The sequence below is a fragment of the Giraffa tippelskirchi genome, chromosome 12 (genome assembly GCF_054371585.1).
Source record: "Giraffa tippelskirchi isolate mGirTip1 chromosome 12, T2T-mGirTip1v1.2.pri, whole genome shotgun sequence".
Taxonomy (NCBI): Eukaryota; Metazoa; Chordata; class Mammalia; order Artiodactyla; family Giraffidae; genus Giraffa; species Giraffa tippelskirchi.
This window is the reverse complement of record NC_137286.1, coordinates 136885256-136908691: the sequence shown is the minus strand read 5'-3', so window position 1 is coordinate 136908691 and position 23436 is coordinate 136885256. Positions and strand designations below refer to the sequence as shown.

The 23436-nt window shown below is 42.9% G+C and overlaps 1 protein-coding gene across 1 annotated transcript in view; it reads right to left on the bottom strand.

Moving 5' to 3' along the window:
- Window positions 1–15632, bottom strand: part of HS6ST3 (heparan sulfate 6-O-sulfotransferase 3) — a 694649-nt gene extending 679017 nt beyond the window's left edge. The window contains exon 1 of the mRNA XM_081550343.1: window positions 14920–15632. Within this exon, the coding sequence (XP_081406469.1) occupies window positions 14920–15632 (713 nt within the window). The remainder of the gene's footprint in view (window positions 1–14919) is intronic.
- Window positions 15633–23436: the final 7804 nt, after the last annotated feature.

Genomic DNA, 23436 nt, shown 5'->3' with positions numbered 1-23436 from the left:
GGCAGATTCTTTACCATCTGAGCTGTGAGGGAACCCATATATCCGGTGCAGTCAGATAAATAAACAAATACTTTTTAAAATAATAACAATCCCAGTTCTTTGACCAATCACAGAAATGCAACACTTTTAGCAGACGTAGGTTAGAATATTTGACAGGCTAGAACTCGGAAGTGAGCCCTGGGTTGGAAGTCTAGCTTTACAATTTAATCCCATGTGACTCTCTAAAACAAGATGGAGACAGTATTGATAGCCTCTCCAACATCCATCCTTCCTTTCCTTTGCTGGGAGAGCCCCCAGTTTGTTCTGCTGTCCACATGTGACTCGGGGGAGGACAATCCTAGCCCCATCTTCAGGGACAAATCCTGGAGGGTCCAATGCCATTGCCAGCAATTGGTTTCCCGATGGGGATGTCACGGTTTCCACTCTAGTCATTGTTCATGTGGCCAGGAAATTCTCCATGCAGCCACAGCGTTCTAGCAACCACGAGGGAGGCAGCCTATGGCCCAAGTCAGCAAGCTCAGGGTGGCAGAGTAAAGATGTGGAAAACCATCTGGGTTCTCAGTAAAATAATACCAGCTAACATTTAACAAGTGCTTACTGTGCTTCAGGAATTCTCCTAAATATTTGTGTGCATTAACTCCTATATACAGACTTCTGGGTGGTCCAGTGATTGAGAGTCCACTTGCCAATGCCGGGAACATGGGTTTGATCCCTGGTCCAGGAGGATTCCACCTGCTGTGCGGCAACTAAGCCCACATGCCACCACTATTGAACCCATGCTCTAGAGCCCGCAAGCTGCAACTACTGAAACCCACGTGCCTAGAGCCTGTGCTCTGCAACAAGAGAAGTCACCACAATGAGAACCGTGCACCACAACAAAGAGGAGCCCCCACTCAGCTTAACTAGAGGAAGCCCTCTTGCAGCAACAAAGACCCAGGACAGCCAAAAATAAACAAATAAATAATTCTTAAAAAAGATCATATGATGCTCACCACTAATACCTGGTAGGAATGTTTTTTTACCACTGTTTTACACAAAGAGAAAGAAGCCTGAAGAATTCAGCAATTTGAGCAAAGTCTCATAGTGAATACATGCTAAAGCCAAGCTTTAAACCCAGGGTTGGGCTCCAGAATTTATATTCTTCGCTTTACTGGATCTGGAAAATGCTACTGAGACAGAATCAATCAGTTCCCTCTGGGCTTGTTATGAGATTTAAAAATGTCTTATTAAGGCAATTTGAATTTGAGCTTTGCTAAATGCTGCTGATGGCATCCTAATAAACATATACAGATTCTTCATCTTCAAAATGGGACACTTCTCCATGCTTCCGAGGGCTGCTGTTAGGACAAAGAGTTCAATAAATGATCATGCCGCCATCAGTTCTCCTGGATCACCTCCTACCACAGGCATCACGCCTCTCATGGTTTTCCATCGGTTTGCTGAACCTCTTCCAAGACTCCACTCTAGGTCAGGAGCTGTGTGTGCTTCTAGGTCTCTGCCCGTGCAAGTGTGTATATCCTCTGGAAGCGATCAGGCATTGCCTCATGTATAAAAATTAACTCATTACTAAGGAAAATTATTCTCCTAATACATGTGTATTATCATGCAAACTCTAGCCTCTGGAAGATTTTATTTTATGTTCTTTCTTTCTCCATAATTAGCTGCAAAACCAAGTTATATAGTGAAGAGCTCAGTGGATTATCACATCCTAAATCAGCTCAAATGAAGAAGTTACATTCTGAGCTCACTTGCAAGACATGTTATTAACCAATAGCCTTAATTTATAGCTGTCATGTGAAAATAATGAAAAAGAATGAATACAAAATTTAAAATATTAACTCCTGGATAACTTTCTCAAAAGGGTAAAGCAATGAGAGAGAAAAGAAACTTTTGTACCTTGATCTGTGCCAAATTCCTGGGGAAAAAAGGGTTTCCTGATAGTCTAAGGAAAAGACTTATGCGTTCTAACAAGTCTTTTAACATATATTATGTCCTATTTTAAAAGAAAGTGCTCATTACTTCAACAAGTTATTGAGCTGAATGTGTATTTCGCATATTTTTCAACTGCATCTTTGTCATTCCCGATTTTTGAAGCTCTCTATAAAAGCTGAATTATACATGCAGTGCACTTCCAAAATCCAACTTTCCTTCCTTCTCCATTCTATATCAAATGGATTCTCACTGTCAATATAAATTTAAATTTGTATAGTACTTTATACTTTATGAAGTGCCTTCAGAGTCATTTCCTTAATCCACAACAACTCTTAAAACTAAGAGAGATAGGATATACAGTCTTATCCAAATTGTCCAATAAACCTGTAAATTTATTTATGCTTGTTTTCATTTATTCAGTCATTTACTTGACAGCTATAATGTACCAGCACTAGTCTAGGCACTGAGGAGGCAGAAGGAAACAAAACAGTCACCATCTTCAGGAAACTTGAGTTTTGGCAGGAAGGCCAAACAATAAACAGCAAATCAATGAGGAAGTCTACATTCAAACTCTGGTTGTCTGTTCGCAACTGTAGAGCTTTTTACAGGATACCACTTTGCCTTCCTGGTCCAAATTCACTGATGCAAATGTTCTCTTCGCCATGAATGTGGACAGTTTTGATTTCTTGGGCTTGAATCTCACTGGGTTTCCAAAAGGTCTCAGACTTTTTTCCACTCTCTTGAAGTAATCCGACAGACAACCATCAAAATGGCATTTAATAACCAATACATTTAGGACACTATTATATTCCCCCAAACAAGAGAACCATGGAGATAAAAACTGAATTACAAAAGGAACATATGCACATTTGAGTGTTTGTGTGCCTTCACTCATGTGCTCATCATCGTTAATCATTGGAGGGGGTCATCTAGAGGATGACTCAAGAGCTGGACCCAAGCAATCAGAGGCTCCTCTCCCATTCCTTGGTCCTTGAAATGGAAGTGGCATCCACTGTTCCCACCCTCGAAGCTGTTTCAAAGACACAGTCTCAAGAGAGCAGGGTGTCGTTGAGAACATCTGAACAACCTCCGTGCATGAACCTCACCAAAACCTCTATATAAACTCTATATAAAACCTCTATATAAAGATTCTAGTAGGTGGGCGCAGAGGTCTACCTCTCGTTACCACTAAAGACAAGCCTCACATGTGACCTTCCTTGCTTATTACACCTGCCACCTACCCCCCTGGAGTGATCTGCCTCTTCCTTCAGTCTCTCCCTGCTCTCTGCGTGTGATGCCAGCTTCAGATTTCACCTGGCAAGCCCCCAGGTTGCAAACCCACACTAACCCCAGGGAGGAAGGTTTTTATCACTGTTTTACAGATTAAGTGTGTGAATGTGAGCTAATTCACACAGTAATTCGTGGTAGGATCAGGTCTGAGTGTGCTGTGTGCTCATTTGCTCAGTCGTGTTCGACTCTTTGCAATCCCATGGGACTGTAGCTTGCCAGGTTCCTCTGTCCATGGAATATTCCAGGCAAGAGTACTGGAGGGGTTTGCCATTTTCTACTCCAGGGGATCTTACTGACCCAAGGATGGAACCCGTGTATCTTGTTTCTCCTGCATTGGCAGGCATATTCATTAAGGCTGAGCCACCAGGGAAACCCTGATGGGTAGAATCAGGGCCTAAACGCAAATCTGGGCTTCAGAACTGATGTTCTTTGCCTCTTGGCTTTACTGGATCTAGGAAATGTTGTTGAGACAGAATCAGCCAATGCTAAGGCCTTTCTTTACCTGGAAAAAAATAGGTTCACATTAAATTTGGAAGTACAAGTGAATGTCTTGCAAGAGTCTGCTCATTTAGTTACCAGCAGTTGTCTGGCTATGCAGAGTTTCTATAGGACAGCGTCTCACATGACTGCCCTCGACTGTTTTCCATCTCACAGCACACACTAGCAGGTTAACCTGTCCCATGTATCATTAGTAATTCATGACTTATTTGTGAAAGTGCAGGAACAGCACTACTACAGACCTAATACAATGAATATCTTATTAGGAAGAAATTAACAAATGAATTGTTGCTGATCAATAGGTGTTGAAGAGAAAATTACAATGATAGTAAAGCCTAAATAATTTATACACGATATTGATTTTTTCATTACATTAATTATTCTTTATAGCACACATAAGGAACTAGGAGAATAAAACTTTCAAAGCAAAGAAATTTATCTACCATGTGGATTGTAGGCTTAAGTATGAATTTAAAAGACAAAGAATGGATCAGGAGAGTTGACAAATATTTTCAGACTAAAAATGCATCAAGTAATAAATTTGACACTTCCAACGTCGCTAAGTTCCTTCATGTTGCCAGACATTTTTATACACAATACTTTTGATATTTATTTATCAAGAGAAGTATTAATAGCATGTTTATAAATAGAAATATTAGAAATAGAACAATCCATTAATCTACCTCTTTCATCTTATATGGAAGGCACAATGATAAATTTAGTGAAGCTATGTGGGGAAGAAAAATTTCTCTGAAACTTCTCCCAGAATCTTTCAGTTGACTGGACTTAAATCCAGTTGAACAGCATGCAGGTTCCTTACTGCTAATGGCTCTCAAAGCCAGCAGAAAACAACACCCTAAGCCCATTTTTTCAGGGCAAGTCACTTTCATACAGATGTACGGGCCTGGAGATGACCCTTGCGTTTACAGAGTGTTGCTGACTCTAACCTTGTCATAAAATGCTGTCCCAGAGAATGACAAAAAAAGTATTGTGCATAAGAAGGGCAGTGAAAGAGGATGGAGGTTGGTGTGTTCCTCATGGCGGATGGTGCTCCCAGCAACACAGATCAGAGAAATGAACTTAACACCAATCCCAATCCATGCACTAGGTATAGACATTGCACTAAAAATGGCTTTTGTCATCTACAAATTCAAACGTTGAACAGCATTTTGCTCATGGCGTTATGACTCTGGAAACTCAAGCAAGGAACTGATGATTTCTTTTTCTTTATCTTTACTGAGTTTTCTCAGATACCGACTTCATTTCACTATTTTTCAGTAGCCGTTCCCTTCTCCAGGGGATTTTCCCAACCCAGGGATCGAACCCAAGTCTCCCACATTGCAGGCGGATTCTTTACCAGCTGAGCCACCAGGGAAGGCCAAGACTACTGGAGTGGGTAGCCTATCCTTTCTCCAGCAGATCTTTCCGATCCAGGTATCAAACTGGGGTTGCATTGCAGGTAGATTCTTTATCAACTGAGCTATACCAGGGAAGCCCACATCTAATATTAGGAGATTCCAGGTTCATAATGTTTTTAAACAGAGTTTCATGAATCTATACTTTTAAGTACATCCTTGTTGCTGTTGTTTAGTCATTAAGTCTTGTCTGATTCTTTGCAACCCCATGGACTATAGCTTACCAGGCTCTTCTGTCCATGGGTTTTCTCAGGCAAGAATACTGGAGTGGGTTGCAATTTCCTTCTCCAAAGGATCTTCCCAACCTAGGAATCGAACCCATGTGTCCTGCTTGGCAGGTGGATTCTCTACCACTGAGCCACCAGTGAAGCCCCAAGCACATCCTATCCTCCTCAAATAAAGATGGAAATAGTGTTTCAAAAGCCTTTTAAAATTAAAACTGAAAATATTAGAATAGTTTCGAGTATGATATAATTTTTTTCCTCCCTCACCTGTTACCTTCAGAGACTTAAAGCCACATTAATATTATTTTTAATGTGCTTAATGTTCTTAGAAGAAAATCTAAGCAGCAGAAAGCATCTCATCTCATAAACTGGAGCCAGTTCTGCAAATTATTTTGTAGTGTCTTAACCAGTATTGTTATGTAACTTCACATGTACAAAGTACCATACAGAGATATAATTTAAAATGTATATTATCTGGATCTGCATCAAAATCCAGATCTAACTGCTCAAGTATGTCATGATTGCCAGTCAATTCTGGGGCATCAGGGGGACAAAACACTCGAATCCAGAATCGTTTTTATTACTCAGTGAAAAGTCACTTGTTATGGTGACAGCTCCATTGCTGAGCTTTCTTTGCTTCTTCCACCATTCTTTGGGTTGGAGACCAATGGTCCATACAGAAAACATGTGCTGCAGGTTCTAAAGGAAAGGGTACTTGTTCTCAGTCTCATGTGTAGGATTGAATGGGGCATTCATAAAATGAATCAGAAGAAACTTCCAACTATTTTCAGTCACTGTGCAAGTGATTCTCCATGTTCATACCTGCTACCTCTGCAACCCCAAATCCATTCTCCACCCTTCTCTGCCTCGGTAAAGCATGTGGAATGAGGATCGCACATGTCCTTTAGCTGCCAGGCAAATCCAGCCACTGGAAGACAGTGGCAGGACAGGTGGGAGGGGAAGGAGACAAGGTATTTCCTCCCCACCACTTCCTCTCTGCCTCAGCTCCATATGCCGGCAGGCGGCCCTTCCTACCACTGAGACTGTAGCTCTTGTAAGACACCTGTAGACATGGAGTGTTGACACTGCCTGCCCAACTCTGCTCCTTCACACCCAGGGTGGTTAACTGCTTTCCTTGTTACTACTTACAATGAACCTTATGTCCAATATTTGCACCATTCCTCAATCCCTACCTCTGTTAATAGTCCCTTGGCAATCTGAAAGGGTGCCTCTGTTTGCTGCCAGGACCTACAATACAGCTACCCATGTTTGAGACAGCAACCTGACACAGAAAAAGAATGTGTAAGTAAACAGAAGAACAGCAGCAGCATTCAAATATACCAGCCCTGTGAGTCAGATGGCCTCTTAGATAGGTGCTTATTAATACTCCCCATAAATGTACTAATGAGACAAATCATTGCATACAAGATGCATTTCTGACCTCTACTCTCAATATCACCATCTTTCGGACTCAGTTCTTTAAGGATTTCAAACTTTACCTTGACTACTTTTGTCCTTCTCTCCTCGCCCTCCTCTGTAGCATCCTTCTAATTTACACTCTGCATTATCACTGTCTGTTCTCTCTTCCTTGACATGTCACCTTGTTCTTTATTGTGTTATATGGATCCTACCTGCAGATTTCCACACACAGGCCAAGCTACCACATACTTATGTTTAAAGTTATGGTTACTCTTTCTTCTGGGTCTATGTTTTCATTTTTAAGTAAATCTATACAATTCTGCAAGTTCCTAATTAAAGCCCACAAAATACAGAAGCTGCCATCCAGGTTTACAGTCTTACATCCATAATCCTGAATTCTTTGAAAGAAATACTCTGTAAAACATAATAAATAGATATGGAGGACATCAAGGTGGTTAGCTTTTCTACCCTCTTTTGTTTGTAAAGAAACTAGAATGCAGAGGCAACCGTGAACATATGGTATTAAAGGCAAGCTTCTGACAATAAATGACCCAGTACTTACCAATAAAAGCATGGTACTATATTAACAATAGCAATGAACTACAAATATTTATGTGCCCACAGGCAACTAATTCAATTTCACCGCAGGATTGCTTCATTTATGAATTTAATTGTATGTGTTTAAACATTTTTGTTGCTATTTCATTAATATCCCATAAAAAGATACAATGGTATGCTGAAGAAAAGAAAGAATGAAAGTCTCTATTCACAGCATTAATTAAGTGCACACTGCATGCCCATGGTATCCAGAGAATTAACATTTACTTTTATTATTTATGGCTTTTCTCTTGCATCATACCTTGCAAGTTCATTTTTGCATCATTCAGGATGAAAAGTTGCAGATTCAAAACACAACATACAGGTTTACCTATCATTTTATTTTCACACAGAATAGCACATGGGTCACAGATGTTTGAGACCCATGAGAAAATTAAAAAAGAGACTTTTTCTGTGCCAGGCTGTTTGAAGAATGCCACACGCATTCTTAGCACTCACCATGAAATAATATCATTATTATTCCTCCCATTTTCCAGAGCAGGTAACTGACTTACTCTGGATTACGTGACAGCAAGTGGTTGAACCAGGTTAAAATCGAGCTAATTTGGCTTCACAGCCCCTTCTCTACACATGACCCTAATTGCATTCACAAGCTGGGCATCAGCACGATTTTCAGGAATATTCAGGGGCTATTATATTTTTCATGGATTTTCTCCAATTTCTGCTGAGGACTTTATTCCTAATTCAAGGTCTCCTTCCATTGTTCTCCAAAATGACTATCCCTAACCACAACCACCTCGACCATCTGGCTTTAACCAGTAATAATCCAGAGTTTACATTATCGGTACTCTTCCCCTCCACCCATCCTACATCAGAGTTCCCATGCTCTTGGTTTCGGCAGATTCTTTTCCTAAAGTGAGAACGAATGATGAGGCTAACCTTCCCAAGAGGCAAGAACATCTGTCTGTACCCAAATGAATTTCTGAGCTGTGGCATATTAAGGGAGAGACCCCCTAGAATGTTCTAATAAGCCCTGGGCTGGATGCTTACTTTGACTCTTCTTCTGGCAAATAAGAGGAATTGACATCTTGCTAATTATGAAAGGCAGCTATTAACAGTTCAAATTTGCATGACACAAAATAAGAAAGGGAGGACACCAAATGTTTGATAATCCCAACTTTCAAAGAACCAAAGTCTCGTCAAGTTATGCTGATATGTTTTAAAAGTAGTCTAGAACATAGAGTATATTTTAGGCTAACATTGAACTTCTATAGGTCAGTCTCTGTGCTGGGAACTTTACATACGCTTTACTGAATAACTGCATTTGCTAGAGGAAGATACAAACAAATAACACTCTCTATGTTAACAAGTATTTGGTACACTTCCCAACACATATTTAAATGCTTAGCTATAATTAAAACAAAGTTCTATTAGCCAATTAAAATCAACAGAGAATTTATCCATAATTTAACAAACTCGAAAACAAGATAATTGATTAATACAAAATATTAATTTCGGTTCTCCATTTACTTGTTTTCATACTAAACCTATTCCTTGGCCCAATAATTTATTTCATGACTCTTAAAATCACATTAGGATTTGCCAGTCTCAATTAAACCTGTTTAATTCATTATCAAGCATAAATAACTTTCAAATGGCATAAGCTTCTGATTGTCCTTAGTCAAAATGAGACAGTAATAATCAGCTTTGGGGAATAATACTATAACAGTCTAAGATTAGGCAAATCCACATCGCTAGTGGCTAAATTTACTTAGCTTCCAATTATTACACAAACATTTATATTTCTCTGAATTCAACCCTTTCAAAAATCCCAAGGTAACCAGCAAGGAAAATGCAGAAAAATAAACCATATCTTAGCATTTACCATTTCCAGTTTTATCTTCACAACTCAAAAAAAAAAAAAAACTGAATGAGTTTAATTCAACTTCCTTCTGATTTATAGCAAATATCAGTGGTTTGAACCAGAAGCCATACTTTAAGAGACCCTGTAATGAACATATAAGTGGATATGGCATATAGACAGGACAATCTCTTATCTCCTTGGTTTTATACTGCACACAAACCTGATGGTGAAAATTAACCTTCTTTGCAGTTCAACATTTCTAATTAGAAGAGACATCAAAAAGATTATCCCTTAGAAAGCAGTATGGCCAATAATATTCTAGATAGCCTTTGAAACAGAGCTCTGCTGCTTTCTATGTATCTTAGACCGCTGTCTAAAGGAAAAGCAATAACCAGATGATCTTTCAAAGTGGTTATGGCTTTATGTGCCAAGTTGTGTTATATTTTCTCATCTTACCTTTTTATACTTATTATGAAGAAGCAGACATGCTAGTATACAGGACCCATTTATTGCTTTTGGCCCTGAATATGTAAAATAGTCTGTACCATCAAACCATGCTTTACTAAAAGTTTCCTTGGTAGCAATGTTTACAAATCTTCAAGAACTGACTAGTTCATTGATAATCCTTTTGTGCCCGTGTATGTGTGTGTGTGTGTGTGTGTGTGAGATGGGGGCTGTTTTGTTTTCTCTGTACCAGGCAAGAAAGGAGAGGTGAAAGATGCTCTGAACTCAGCTTAGAACACAGAACCTTCAAATAAAAGGCCACACAGGCTAAGCCCTTCCCCAGGAAGAAATTCCTTTCCAACATCAGTGGTTAATTAGCTAAAATGTTCACTGCTGGGGAGCATGCCACTTCACAAGAGTTCCTTCTCTTATAGATAGTTACACGTTTTATGAAGTTCTTTCTTACTTGGAGTTGAAATCCTTGTCCTCTCACTTCTCTCTTCCTTATCCTAACCCCATCCTTTGGCAAAACACAGAACAAGTCTCCTGCACCTTCCATATCTTCCTTCTTTGAGTATTTGAAAGCAATCCTTGTGTCTCTCCTATTTTTCCCACCTCCATATTAAATATTACCAGCTCCTTCAATTATTCCTCCTATGACATGGTTTCCAGATGCTGCAAATAAACTGGAATTGTAGCATGACTCAAAATTTTTCTTAAAAAATTTTTAAAAGAGATCTGAAGGTTATTTCTCATTTATTTACAAGCATAATTGACACAATCACAATGACTATCCAGAACCCAATGGTCTTCCCAGAAGCTGTATTTATGCTAGCTCCCCTTCTTGTGATACACACACAAACACACACACACACACACCACCACCACCATTCACGTGATACAAAGTGGGTCAGAGAACCTCATCTCCCTGGCCACAATGATTGGCTGAAAGAATAGTCATAAGTTCCAAGCTGGACTAATCAGAGTCATTCCCCAAGTTTTCCAATTGGAACTCAAAGAAGGCTTGCTTTCCTCCTAGCCCTAGATCTATTAGATTCAACAGACATCTACTCATTTCATGGAATAAGCCATTTTGATATAATGAGTCCAATATGAAAAGGGGTGTGAAAAAGGGTCCAATATGAAAGACAGGGTCTACCTCTGTCTTTCCTGAGTTCTGGTTATTAAGCCAGAATTTCCCCTTTGTCTGAACTGAGTCTGAGTCAAGTTTGTATCATCTGCAACACAGAGGGTCCTATTGAACACAACATTCATTACCTTGCAAGCAGTCTAACAGGACCAACAGAATGTGGTCATAAAAAAATTGCCATCCCACCCTACAAAAGGGATGGATGAAATCTCTTTCCATCATAATTTTAAGAATGAGAGCAATACTCACTTACTGAAGAAGATCAAAGTCTATCTTGCCTAAACACCTAAGTTCATAGGGCTGACACTATTTGCTGAAACTATATTCTGAGACCTATCACAGGGCCTGGCACATAGTAGATGCCTAAGACACCCTCCACTATACTTGTTAAAGTGAACAGAAGAAACAGTGGGCAAAACATTGAATATAAATGATCAAAATGAAGACATGAAACCTTAGATATATTTCACATCTCCTTAGTATTAGAGAAACCACTGGCTGCACACATTACGGAACCAGATTATCTCTTCAGTCTTTTTTAGCCATAAAATGCTAGGAGTCTATCCATACTCCACAAAAAGTAATGAAGAGTCTCCTAAAGACTTAGGCAGGCAGACAAAAATGGGAAACATACTGAGATAATGAAGGAAGCATAAAGATGAGAAACAATAACCTACTAAAGAAATAACAGAGAAAAGAAAGAAAAAGAAAGGGAAGAAATCATCACTAATATGATAAAAGAGGTCATTTAGACAAGTCATCTTCCTATTACCTTCCTGTCTTATTCTAACAGATTTCTGTGGTCAGAAATGCCCTCTGCACTGGATCCAAACTGCCAGCCCCAGACCTTGCTCCTTTCTGGCCCCTTAAAACACACAGGATGGCTCCTTCCACTCTTCCATGAATCTCCTTCCAGAGTTGGCTCCCTTCTTCGGCCTTTGGTCCCAGCTGTTCCCAACTCCTCGCTCACCATTCTAGACAGTTTGTCTTTGTCACCCACAGAATACACTCAATTACATGGTGTGCCTTCCCGTCCTGTTTCCCAGCCTGTACTCTGCAATGACTGATGCCCAAATGTTCATAATTTTCAATTTATTGATCAATGTTTTGAACTTAGGATTTTGTCTCCACACAAATAATCATAAAATGGCATCTCTGTAAATTAAGGTGGCCCATTTGCGTCAAGCTCCTTGAGGAAATGACCTCACATCCTTTTGTGGAAGAAGGCCTTGATTAGGGCAAATACTGTTATTACAGTTAGCAACTAATATTTAAATATTACTATATAGCTCCATACCAAGTATTGGGTGCTATGTATCAGCATATTATACTATGCACAGATATTATGACAACACTATGTAAAGCATTTTACATGCATTTGCTCTTTTAGTTCTCATAAGACCTCCAAGAAGTTAAGTACCAATTATTATCCACATATAAGATGAAGAATCTGAGGCTCAGAAAGAGCAACTCACTAATATACACAGCTAGTAAGCACAAGAGCCACACGACCTGACTCCAGAATCCTCACGCTTACAGATATTCCACGATCCACAAGGACATTGATCCCTGTGAGCAATGGAGAGGGGGTACAGCAGAGGAACCAAAAGCAAAGAGACTAGGGCACCGAAGTCAACATGATCTACTTCTTGATTTTGCTCAGAGTCAGCCCTATTTGAAGTAGAACCTTGTTCCCATTATGTAGCAATAGATTATCTGCCATTTTGCATTGTGGAAATGTACCCTCCATTATCCAGGCTAATCTAGTTGACTGTAGAACGCTGTACACAGACACTCTAATGACAGACAACTAATTCGATCTTCTGTGTGAGGAAGATGCAGCTGAACATCTCTTCAACTTTTTCCCTATCGCTTTTGATGCAGGGTCCTTTATATACACCACAGCTATTCCTCCCTACAGCATCCAGAGGAGAAAAGTAATTGAGAATATCAGGAAAAGGGAGAGGGGGTGAGGATGAAGAGGAAGAAGGATTATCAAAATGGTGCCCCCCAAAAAAACATTATTAGAGATTTTTTTAACAAGCAAACCAGTGCAGGTGATTATATGAAAACTTCTGATTCTGAGAGAAAAGACTCTATCATTAAACAAAGACAAGCATTTGACTGTGCAATAGAAGCCCTATGTTCAAATGGCCAAGGTGGCATTCTCCTCCATTACCCAGCAGAGAGATAGTATTTCCTCTACCATCTGAGCCACCAGGGAAGCCCCTGAAATAGTATTTCCTGTAGAAGTAAGACCTCGCTGCTGTAACCTCTGCAGGATCTGCAGTAGCAGCAGCAAGTCATCACTAAGCAAAAATCCAAGTATTCTTAAATTTCATAATCTCTAATTGTTTCAAAATCTTCCTCTATTCACTAAAGATTTTATGGACATTGATAGAAAATAATGCCCATCTCTACTGAAGAATCACTAGATAGGTCTATGCGATAATTAGTCTCTAGTTTAAGGGAAATGGAAGCTGGGATTCACACTAGTAAACTCTCTGGGGTCGTTCAGGAGTTATTACATAAAGGTATAAACACAAAAAGTACAATTTGTGATGAAATGTAGCAGAGACTGTCTCTCATTGAAATAATAGCCTCCTTTGGTAGGAAGTTTGGCAGTCATTATCAACTGGAAAACTGTTGCAAGCTAAAATACGGGGCGGGGGGTGGGGATCTAAAACACCACACAATTGGAAATCTTGGAAAGTTAAAGGTCCTTAAAACATGCTAAGGAAGGAGACTTGTGCTTTCATTCCAAGTCCAACTAGTTTCTTATTCTTAGCAATTTCCATTAAACAGGCAAAGGAGCAGGGAGGAGAGAAAGTATTTGAAAAACTGCCAGAGTAAAAAATCCCATAATGAAATTTTGCTCATTCTTGGAGAAATGAAGTAGAATTAGATGCTTCAGTGGTGGTGAATTCCAGAATCTGGGTAGTTTCCAGTAAATGAAGCTTTTCCATAATGTCAGAGGCAAAAGCTATCTGATATCAACATATTGAGCTTGAGTTTTTAAACTCCTATTTCCTTACACCAAACTGTTTGAAACCTTTGAGATAAAAACCTCAATAAACCAGTGTTCTGAGCTTTTAATATTTTAGTCCCTTGAGCAAGCATGTCAGATTAATTTTCAAATTGCAATGGGCAGAAAGAACATTAAACCGAAATTCTCAAGCCCAGTGCCTCTCTGCAAGGATGTTAATAAGGTAAGCAGTTTCATTGGCTATTAAGGTTTCAAACTTTTCCTAATTCTCAGCGGCCTTACCATTTTAAAGTGGGTGGGGGTAGAGGTAGAGGAAGTTAGGGATTTTGTTTCTGACATCTTTGTATGCACCTAGCATTGAGCACACAGCCAGGCACACAGGACGCCTTTAACAAATGCTTTCAGAATGAGTTGATGGATTGGCCTGAGGGGGAAGAGTGGAAATACTGCTGAGAACAGGAGTCCAAATACTGGCGCTGCTCAGCAACAAAGCCCATCTCCAGAATAGGGTTATGGAGGTGGAGCAGAAATTCTAACGTGTGTCTTCAAACCGGCATCAAGAGGCTCGAGAAGAGCCACCAAGGAGCCACTTACAGAGGGATGAGACTCATCTCCGGCTTTGCCCTGCCTGGAAAACTCCTACCCTGTCTCTCTACATTCAGCTCCCTCTGCCTTTCACCGGGCTTGAGTTTCCACTCGCAGAACTTAGGTTCAAGATTCGACCTCGCTGGTCTAACCCAGGCCTCCTGGCCATTCCAAGGGTTCCACGTACAGAGAGAGGTCACACCGTGCTAGGTATAAGGAAGGTGTCTCTCTCTCTCTCTCACACACACACACACCACGACGACGACAGCTCTCGACACCTTTGGGGCGGGGGGCGGGGGAGAGAGCGATGGGGGCTAGGGGAGGAGCGAGTTCAAGACCAGGACACTTTCGAAAGGTTTCTTCTCCCTCTCCCAAAACCTCTGCCCTCATCGCGGGACGACGCTGGGGAACCACCAGCCCGGCGCCGCCGAGGGAGCGCGGGGTCGCCCGGGGGTTGGGGCGGGGAGGGTGGTCAGGACTGGGGTGGGGGCGGCGGGGTGGGCTGGAGGGGGAAGGAAGGTGGCTGGAAGCGAGACGCGGCGGGGGGACAGTACCTGGTGTGGCTGTGGTTGCGGGGACAGTCTTTCTTCTCCATGATGGCCGGCACACAGTTGGTGAGCTCCGTCCAGTCGGCGTGCAGCCCGCAGCTCCAGCCGGTGGAGAAGCGGGAGAAGAGCCACGTCTCCTTCTTGCCGGGCCGGTGGCAGGTGCACTTCTTCTGGCCGGCTTTGCAGCTGCACGGCTGCTCCAGCCGGATGTTCTTCACCAGGTGCCGGCCGAACGTGGTGCCCCCGGTCTTCTGGATGTGCAAGAAGACGATCACGTCGCGCCCCTTGATGTTGAAATCCACGAAGCGGGTCAGGTCCTTCGGGGTGAAGTTGAAGCGCGGCACGAACCGGGGCAAGGAGCCGTTCTCGGGGGCCTCGGGGTCCGGTTCGTCTTCTTCCTCCTCCGCCTCCTCCTCCTCGTCCTCGGGGTCCCCCGGCTCCTCGTCCTCGTCCTCCGGCGCCGCGGCCCCCCGAGGCCCCTCGGGCGGCCCCCGGGGTGGCGGGGGCAGCTGGGGCCGCCGCTCCCAGTCCTCAGGCGGCGCCTGTGCCCGGCGGGCGGGACTCGGGGCGGCCGGCTGGCCGGCCTCTCCAGCGCGGGGCTGCTCCCCGAAGTTCGCGCAGGAGCTGGAACAGGAGGGGGACACGTACTGGTACATGATGACCACGAAGAGGAGAGTGAGCACCGGCGTCAGCAGCCACTTGTTGAACCTTTCATCCATGGTCCCGCTCTCAGGCCGGCAGGCTACGCGGCGACAGCGGCAGAGACGCGGACGCGCGCCAGCTCGGAAGTTTCGGGGACTCCGGGGCGCGGCTCCGAGCCCGCCGCTCCTCCATGCCCCTGACGCCGGGGCGAGCTGCTGGCTGGCAGCCCCGCGGCACTCCGGCGCTCCGGGGCTGGCAGAGCCGGGCCTGCGGATCGAGCGGGGAGACGGGCGCCGGCGCGCGGCGGCTGCGGCGGCGGCGGCGTGGGGCGCCCTGCGCTCCCGGGGGCGCCCGGCTCCCGGCTCCCCGCCCCGGGCGCGGCGCGCGCTCTCAGGCGACGCTGGGTATCCCGCCGCCGGCGCTCAGGCGCTGGGGAGCGCGGCTCGGGTCCCGGACCTGCCCCGGGCAGCCGGGCAGCTGCGGCCGCGAGCTCGGGGGCTGCATGGGGCTCTCGAGGGCGCCGGCCAAGGGCGAAGGCGCGGCGCGGCCCCGCCGCCCCGGCCGCCCGCGGGCCCCGCGACCCGCACGCGCTCCAGGCGCCTTTGCCCTAGGATCGCCAGGTGCGGGAGCCACGAGGACGCACGGCGCCCGCCGCAAGTTTGCAGAGGAGCCCCCCGCAGCGGCTGCGGGCGAGGCGCCGGTGAGGAGCCGCCTACCCCCGGCGAGGCGCACTGCTGCTCCGGGTCGGTCCGCCCAGGCGCGGGCACGCAGACACACTCGCACACACTGGCTGGCACCGCCACAACCCGCCAGCCGGTGTGACAGGAGCCCTGCTACCCGCAGCAAAAAAAAAAAAAAAAAAAAAAAAACCTGCCCTAGGTACGGAGCATGCGCCAAAGCCTTCCCCAGCCCCCGAGGAGTTTCCAGGGGAGGAGTCCGTGGCTCCGCGGGGCTCCGAGCAGGCAACTGGGGGTGGGAATCCCTTCAGCCATGAGCTTGGAGAGATTTGGAAGAAAGGCAAAGGCGGAGCGAGGAGAGAATGCGAGCAGGTCGTCGCTGGCGCTGATCCGAGACCTCCAAATCCGCAGCTTTCTCCATCTGAGAGTGGACAGAAATCTGGCCAGGCTATTTGCACGAATAACACGTGCCCACTGCTGGGCAGACCCACCTAGGCAGGACTTCGCACAAGTTGGCTGGTCCCTTGCTGGCAGAGCATATTGGCTCAGGATTGCTCTTCATCTCTACACAAGACGTTCTCACTGGTGCTCAAGTTTTATTCTGGTCCTTCCACAAGTACAGACTCGATGTGTTCAGTTCTACAACTTTATTCAACCAGCATCTATTCATCGATTATACATGAGGCGCCTACTGTGGGTCAGGCTCTGTGTTCACGGCACACTGCAATGCTTCCAGTACCAGGCAGTCCAGCCCAGAACCAGAGAGGAGTTTAGGGGTCACCTCCTAAAATTCGTCCGACTACCACACACGGAGCTCCCCGCGGAGCAAGTTTCGCCCCTCCCCCACCCCCGTATGGACGATAAGATCTCCACCTGTATTTCACAAGCTGAAAAGCTCTTGATTAGGTTCAGATTTTAACTTTCTTTTTCAAACATCTTTATTTTGCATTTATCTGAGAAGCAATTCTTTGTTTAATAACAGTTTCTCTTTTTCAGATAATGAATGGAGTAAAAAAATAATAATTGAAATAACTGCCCCTCCCCAATTCCTGGACTTGCTGGAGGCAAGTTGAGAGTGGCAGTGTACTGAAGGTGGACCCACTGCAGTTTGAGTCTGTGGCTCGGGCCAACATGTCCCTCCTGGGTGCCCTGCCAGTCCTAGTCTCCCAGCCCCAACATCCCAGTCTTCATAGCAACCAGCCTTCCCTCCTGGCCTCTTCATGGATCTATCCCTTACTTGTCTCTTCCTGAGACACAGTGCTGATTTCTGTCATTTGTCAGACTGTCCCCATCGCAGCTATTAGTTAAGATCCAGATCTCTCTCAGGGTTGCTAACACTTGCCCAAAAGAGGCCATTTATATTGTTCTAGGCAGGTTGGACTCTTCTAATGAACTTCCCTCTGCTACTTCCTTTTCTATTTTCAACTCTATTAACAACCACAGTGTCCTTCCTGACACTGTATGAGACTACATGAGTAAGAAAGGTGTTGGGTAAGATGAATCAGTTTCTTTAAAGCTTACTTGATCCCATTTCTTTTTCCCTCACTTAAAGTTTAAAATCCTATTAATGGCATCACATTACTCTCCAAAGCCAGGAACTGTGATAGAACAAATCCCAATGAAATGCAACAATTATTTCCTGAATGCATCTAGTTAATGGTGTTATTTATGTTTTAAAATATGCCTTTGCATTAGCAAAGTAAAAACCTATTATACCTTGTTGTATTACTTTATTTGAGAAGTTTCTTGTTTTCTATTAAATCACTTGATATCACATAGATAAATACAACTTCATTAGCTACCCAAATGTAAAATCTGAGTACTGGTGGCAATTTATATAGTGGAAAGCACCTTCCTAGCCATATCTCCTTTGCTCCTTGGAACAACACTCTAAGGAGATAAGAGAAGTACAATCCTCCCTCATTATAGTTGGGGGGAAAGGGGCTGGTTTTAAGATCCCTCCCCTAAATCCTGGGGTGCTCAAGTCCCTTATATAAAATGGTTCTGTTGTTGTTCAGTCGCTCAGTCGTGTCCAATTCTTTGCAACCTCATGAACTACAGCAAGCCAGGCTTCCCTGTCCACTATCTCCTGGAGTTTGCTCAAATTCATACCTATTGAGTCAGTGATGCTATCTAACCATTTCGTCCTCTGTCACCCCCTTCTCCTCCTGCCCTCAAATCTTTCCCAGCATCAGAGTCTTTTCCAGTGAGTCGACTCTTCCCATCAGGTGGCCAAAGCATTGGAGCTTCAGCTTCAATATCAGTCCTTCCAGTGAGTATTCAGGGTTGATTTCCTTTAGGATTGACTGGTTTGATCTCCTTGCAGTTCAAGGGACTCTCAAGAATCTTCTCCAGCACCACAATTCAAAAGCATCAATTCTTTGGCGCTCAGTCTTCTTTATGGTCCAACTTTCACATCCATACGTGGCTACTGGAAAAACCATAGCTTCGACTATACAGACATTTGTCAGCAAAGTGATGTCTCTGCTTGTTAAAGCACTGTTTAGGTTTGTCATAGCTTTTCTTCCAAGGAGCAAGCATCTTTTAATTTCATGGCTGCAGTCACCATATGCAGTGGTTTTGGAGCCCAAGAAAATAAAATCTGTCCCTGTTTCCACTATTTCTTTTTGCCATGAAGTAGTTACATGTAACCTATACACATCTTCCCATATACCTTTAAATCACTCTATATTACTTATAATACCTAATACAATGTCAATGCTATGTAAATAGTTGTTGACACACAGAAAATTCAAGTTTTGCTTTTTGGAACTATCTGGACTTTTTTTCAAATATTTTCAGTCCTTAGTTGGTTGACTCTGTGGATGAGGAACCTGAGATACAGAAGGCCAACTGAATAATATGCCATTTCAGAGATGAGGAAAATTAACCAAGGAAAACTAGGTGAAAACAGAACCAGAATTAGAACCCACTTACATCCCTGAAACGCATTCAAATCGCCATTTAAGAATTCCAATGAACATCAACAACAGAGCCCATAATTTCCATTCTCCTCTCTTGAGATCCTTTGAGTCAAGAGGCAGGAAGAGACAACAGAACTGCAATCGAACAATTAAATTATTTTTCTCTCTCCCTCTGGCTTTGTAGGCAAAGCTAAGCAATCTCTACATCTTGCCTTGTTGTGGAACCTAGTCTGTGACTTTCCAGATAAACAAGGGAACGACAATGACAATCTTAACATGATTATGTCATTGTTAAGTTACCTAGGAGAATTTCAGAAGATATTACAGCAAACAGATATAACAGCTATGTTGCTAACAAAATGTGTGTTTCTATAAATAAGTGCACTTTTAACCCTTTTCAAAGAACGTTATCCCACAAGATCTGTTTCTGCTTTCAGTAAAATAACTAATGGAGTACCACAATTTCCTTCAGGTAGACACAAGAGAAACAATCCATAGCATCAAGCAATTACATCGATAATTCAGGCATGGACCCAAGTATTCATTTTTAATGATCAGGAACTTTAGTTGTGTAAACAGTCTGTCTCAGGTGTGCTCTTTCTATTATAATTCGGGAACTTGGTGTGAACCTAATCAAAGCTCTTAAATCACAAGAAATAAACAGGCTTCCTTATCTACAAGGGCAGACCTCACATTCAGGCCAAAATTAATAGAAACTTTCTAAAACTGAACGCTCTCCAGGTAAAAGGGAAAACATGTTTGCATTCAGCCTACTATAGTTACTCCGCGATGACACCAGCTGGCAATTGTTTCTGGCTAACAGATTGCAGCTACTATGATTCCTACACAAATTATTAAAATAATAAAAATAATGTTTTCATAGAGCTTCCTTCCACTTCCTCTGCCAGTCTAGTGATGAGCTTGACACTATCTGTGAAGCAATTTGTTCACCTAATTTTAAGCCTATTAATAAGCTTTACTACAGTTATTTTCTTGCCTGATGCCTTCTCTGCCTTAACTTTGATACTCTTTCTCCTGGTTCTTCTCAAATATTCTCAAACCTGTTAACAACACTGCACTCCCGTAGGATTCAAACTTTTGATTAGAACAGTCCCCATTTAATCAAGTTCAATTGGGAGATAAAATTGCATCTCAATTTCTCCCTTTTCCCTTTGGTGCCAGAAACTGCCTTTGAGAATGTTGAAGAAACCCTGGAGAGATTAACAATCCAAACAATCACAGAGAACGGTTTCAGATCCCCTACATTTGCACACAGGAGTATATGGATATGAATGCCCTTCAATACAGATGAAAAACAAACTAGATCATATAAGTCATTGCCATCATAAATCTCTCCTTCAAGAATACAAAGTACTCTTATACACTGAAATAACAATGTTTTTTTCATTTTTGTAAACAAATCCAAAAAAAAAAAAAGAAAGAAAGCCCCCTGGGGTAAGCCATTTTGCAAATAACCAGCAAAGCAGTAGCTTTCTTTTTCCAGAGGAAGTTAAGCAGAAGAGTTTGTATAGATAGGGCAAATTGCAGGAAGAATGGTGATGTTTACTGAATGTATTCCAGTTCACTACATGATTGTAACTTTGGGGCAACCGTAACACTGCATACTGTTTCCCATAAAGCTCTATGTATGTGAACAGTTCATTCCCTGCTTTATTGTATGACACTCTTCATCCACCACTGATAGGTGCCTGAAAGTGATGAATGGAGGTTATTTACCTGTATGCGCAATGTATTCATTAACTCAGTATTACATAAGCAGATGCAATAGCATTTTCATAGAAGATATTCACATTCCTTTAACAAAAACTTGTTAAGCACTTAGTATACACCAGGTGCTCTTCTGAGTGCTTTGTATATCGCATTAAAAAGACCAATAAGTACCCTGCCTTCATGTAGCTTTCATTCCAACAGGGAAAAAATAAATGAACATTTATAAATGATGAACATTTCATCATTTATAAATGATGAAAATTAGGTTTCCTTAAACAAGAATCATCCATTTACCCCAAGGTTATTTATTGAGCCCCTACTGTGTTACCAGGTACTTCTAGGTACTTGGGATAATTTAGTGAACACTAGAAACTACAATTTTTGGGCTCGATAGTTCAAATGCAAGCAGGGTAACATAGTTGGGCTTTGTGGGCTATTGTAAGACATTTAGTGTGAAAGAAACAGGGTGCCACTGCAGGGTTTGAACAGTTTTTGAAGTGTCATTTTAACTGTTTCATTGAGAATAGACTGTAGGAGGGCCAACATAGAAGCAGGAAAAGCAGTGAAGTGGTACAGTAAGTCCCCTACATACAAATGAGTCCCATTCTGAGAGTGCTTTCATAAGTTCAGTTTGTTAAAAAGTTCAACAAAGTTAGCCTAGGTGCCCAAATAACACAATTGGCTATATTGTACTGTACTGTACTATAATAGCTTTATAATACTTTTCACATAAATAATACATAAAAAACAAGCACAAAAAACAAACAAACAAAAAAAACAAGCACAAAAAATTTTAAAACAATTTCAATCTTACAGCACATTACCTTGAAAAGTACAGTAGTATAGTACAGCAGCTGGCATACAGGGCCTGGCATCAAGTGAACGGGCAAGAAGAGTTTCGGACTAGAAGAGGAAAGGGAGGTTGAGATGGTAGAACTAAAAGATCATCAGCAGTAGAAGATGAAGGGCAAGCTGCAATTTCACTCATGCCTGACATTGATGGAATCCTTGTTCACAGCTTTGTAAGTCTGAAACCTGAAGCTTTGCATGTAGGGGACTTACTGTATTCCATAAACAAGAGAGATGATATGGCTTAGACCAAGACAGGAGGCAAAGGAGACATTGGGAAATGGTCAATTGCCCCCATTTTCAGGACAGAACCATCAGTGTTTCCTGTTGGATTGAATGTGGGGTATTGGAGGAAAGGAGAGCCAAGGATGATGCCAAGGTCTGGAGCCCTCGAAATTGGAAAGATGGAGTCGCCATCAACTGGGATGTCAGCTGAGACAGACCACTGCAAGTGCTATCAGGATAAATAAGGAGGGTGATGTGACACTGAGCGGATGGCAGGAGAGGAGGAGGCAGTCATTTCCACTGGGCAGTCAAAAAAGACTATTGTTATTCAGAGTCCAAGAGGATGAGCCCTGGGTGATTACAAGGAATCAGCCATGCCAAGCATTCTAGAGAAGAGCTTTCTACACAGAACAAGTGCAGAGGTCTGGAGCAGGAAAGAAATTGGCAGGCTTAAGGGAGAAATGCAACATCAGGGAAGGAAATCTATGACAAACCTAGACAGCATATTAAAAAGCAGAGACAGCACTTTGCCAAAAAAGGTCTGTATAGTCAAAGCCATGGTTTTTCCAGTAGTCATGTACAGATATGAGAAAAGACCCTGATGTTGAGAAAGACTGAAAGCAAAGGGGAAGAGGGCAGCAGAGGATGAGATGATTAGATAGCATTACTGACTCAATAGACGTGAATGTGAGCAAACTCCGAGAGATAGTGAAGGACAAAGGAGCTTGGCATGTGCAGTCCATGGGGTCACAAAGAGCTGGACTCGACTTGGCAACTAAATAACAACACAAAAGACAGTGGTTGGGAAATATCATTCCGAGCTGGGATAATGATGCAAAGGAGCCATCGGGGAAACTTCGAAGTAAGAGAATGACGTGACTGATGGATATTAAAGGCTCACTCAGTTCTGTGAATAATAGATTATGATTAGGAAGGAGAAAGCCAGAAAACCAGCTAAGAGGTGAGTACGGTTTTCCAAGCAAGAGATGATCAGAGCTTGGAAGAGAATGAACAGTGGAGGAAATAACTTACAGTCATGAGTGCACAATCTCTGTGAAAAGAAGTCATTTTATTCATTTTCAAATAACAGAAATTTTGCCTTCAAGATTCCATTTCCTGAGAAAGAGGAAAATGAAAGCATCCAACTTAACTCAGTCTCTTCTCGATTACCCTCGATCTCTTTAAAGTAAACTGGGAAGCTGGTGTTTCTCCCCTTCTCTTTCTCTTTGCCTTCCTCTAGGGTGATCTGAGCAAAGGGAGTTTATGGAGCAGCTTTGCATAGCCTGAAAGAGATACAGTCTGTGAGGAATATCCTATTCCTACAGCCTCCCCCCCCCCTGCCCCCCAGTGTATAGTTAGTCTCACCTGGACCCAAGTGGAGGTCTTGATTTCTGCTGGGTCTTCTGCTGCCTTTTTATGACCTCAGCTGTCATGTCCACACAATCTACATCTTACTCAACCATACTATGGGGCCC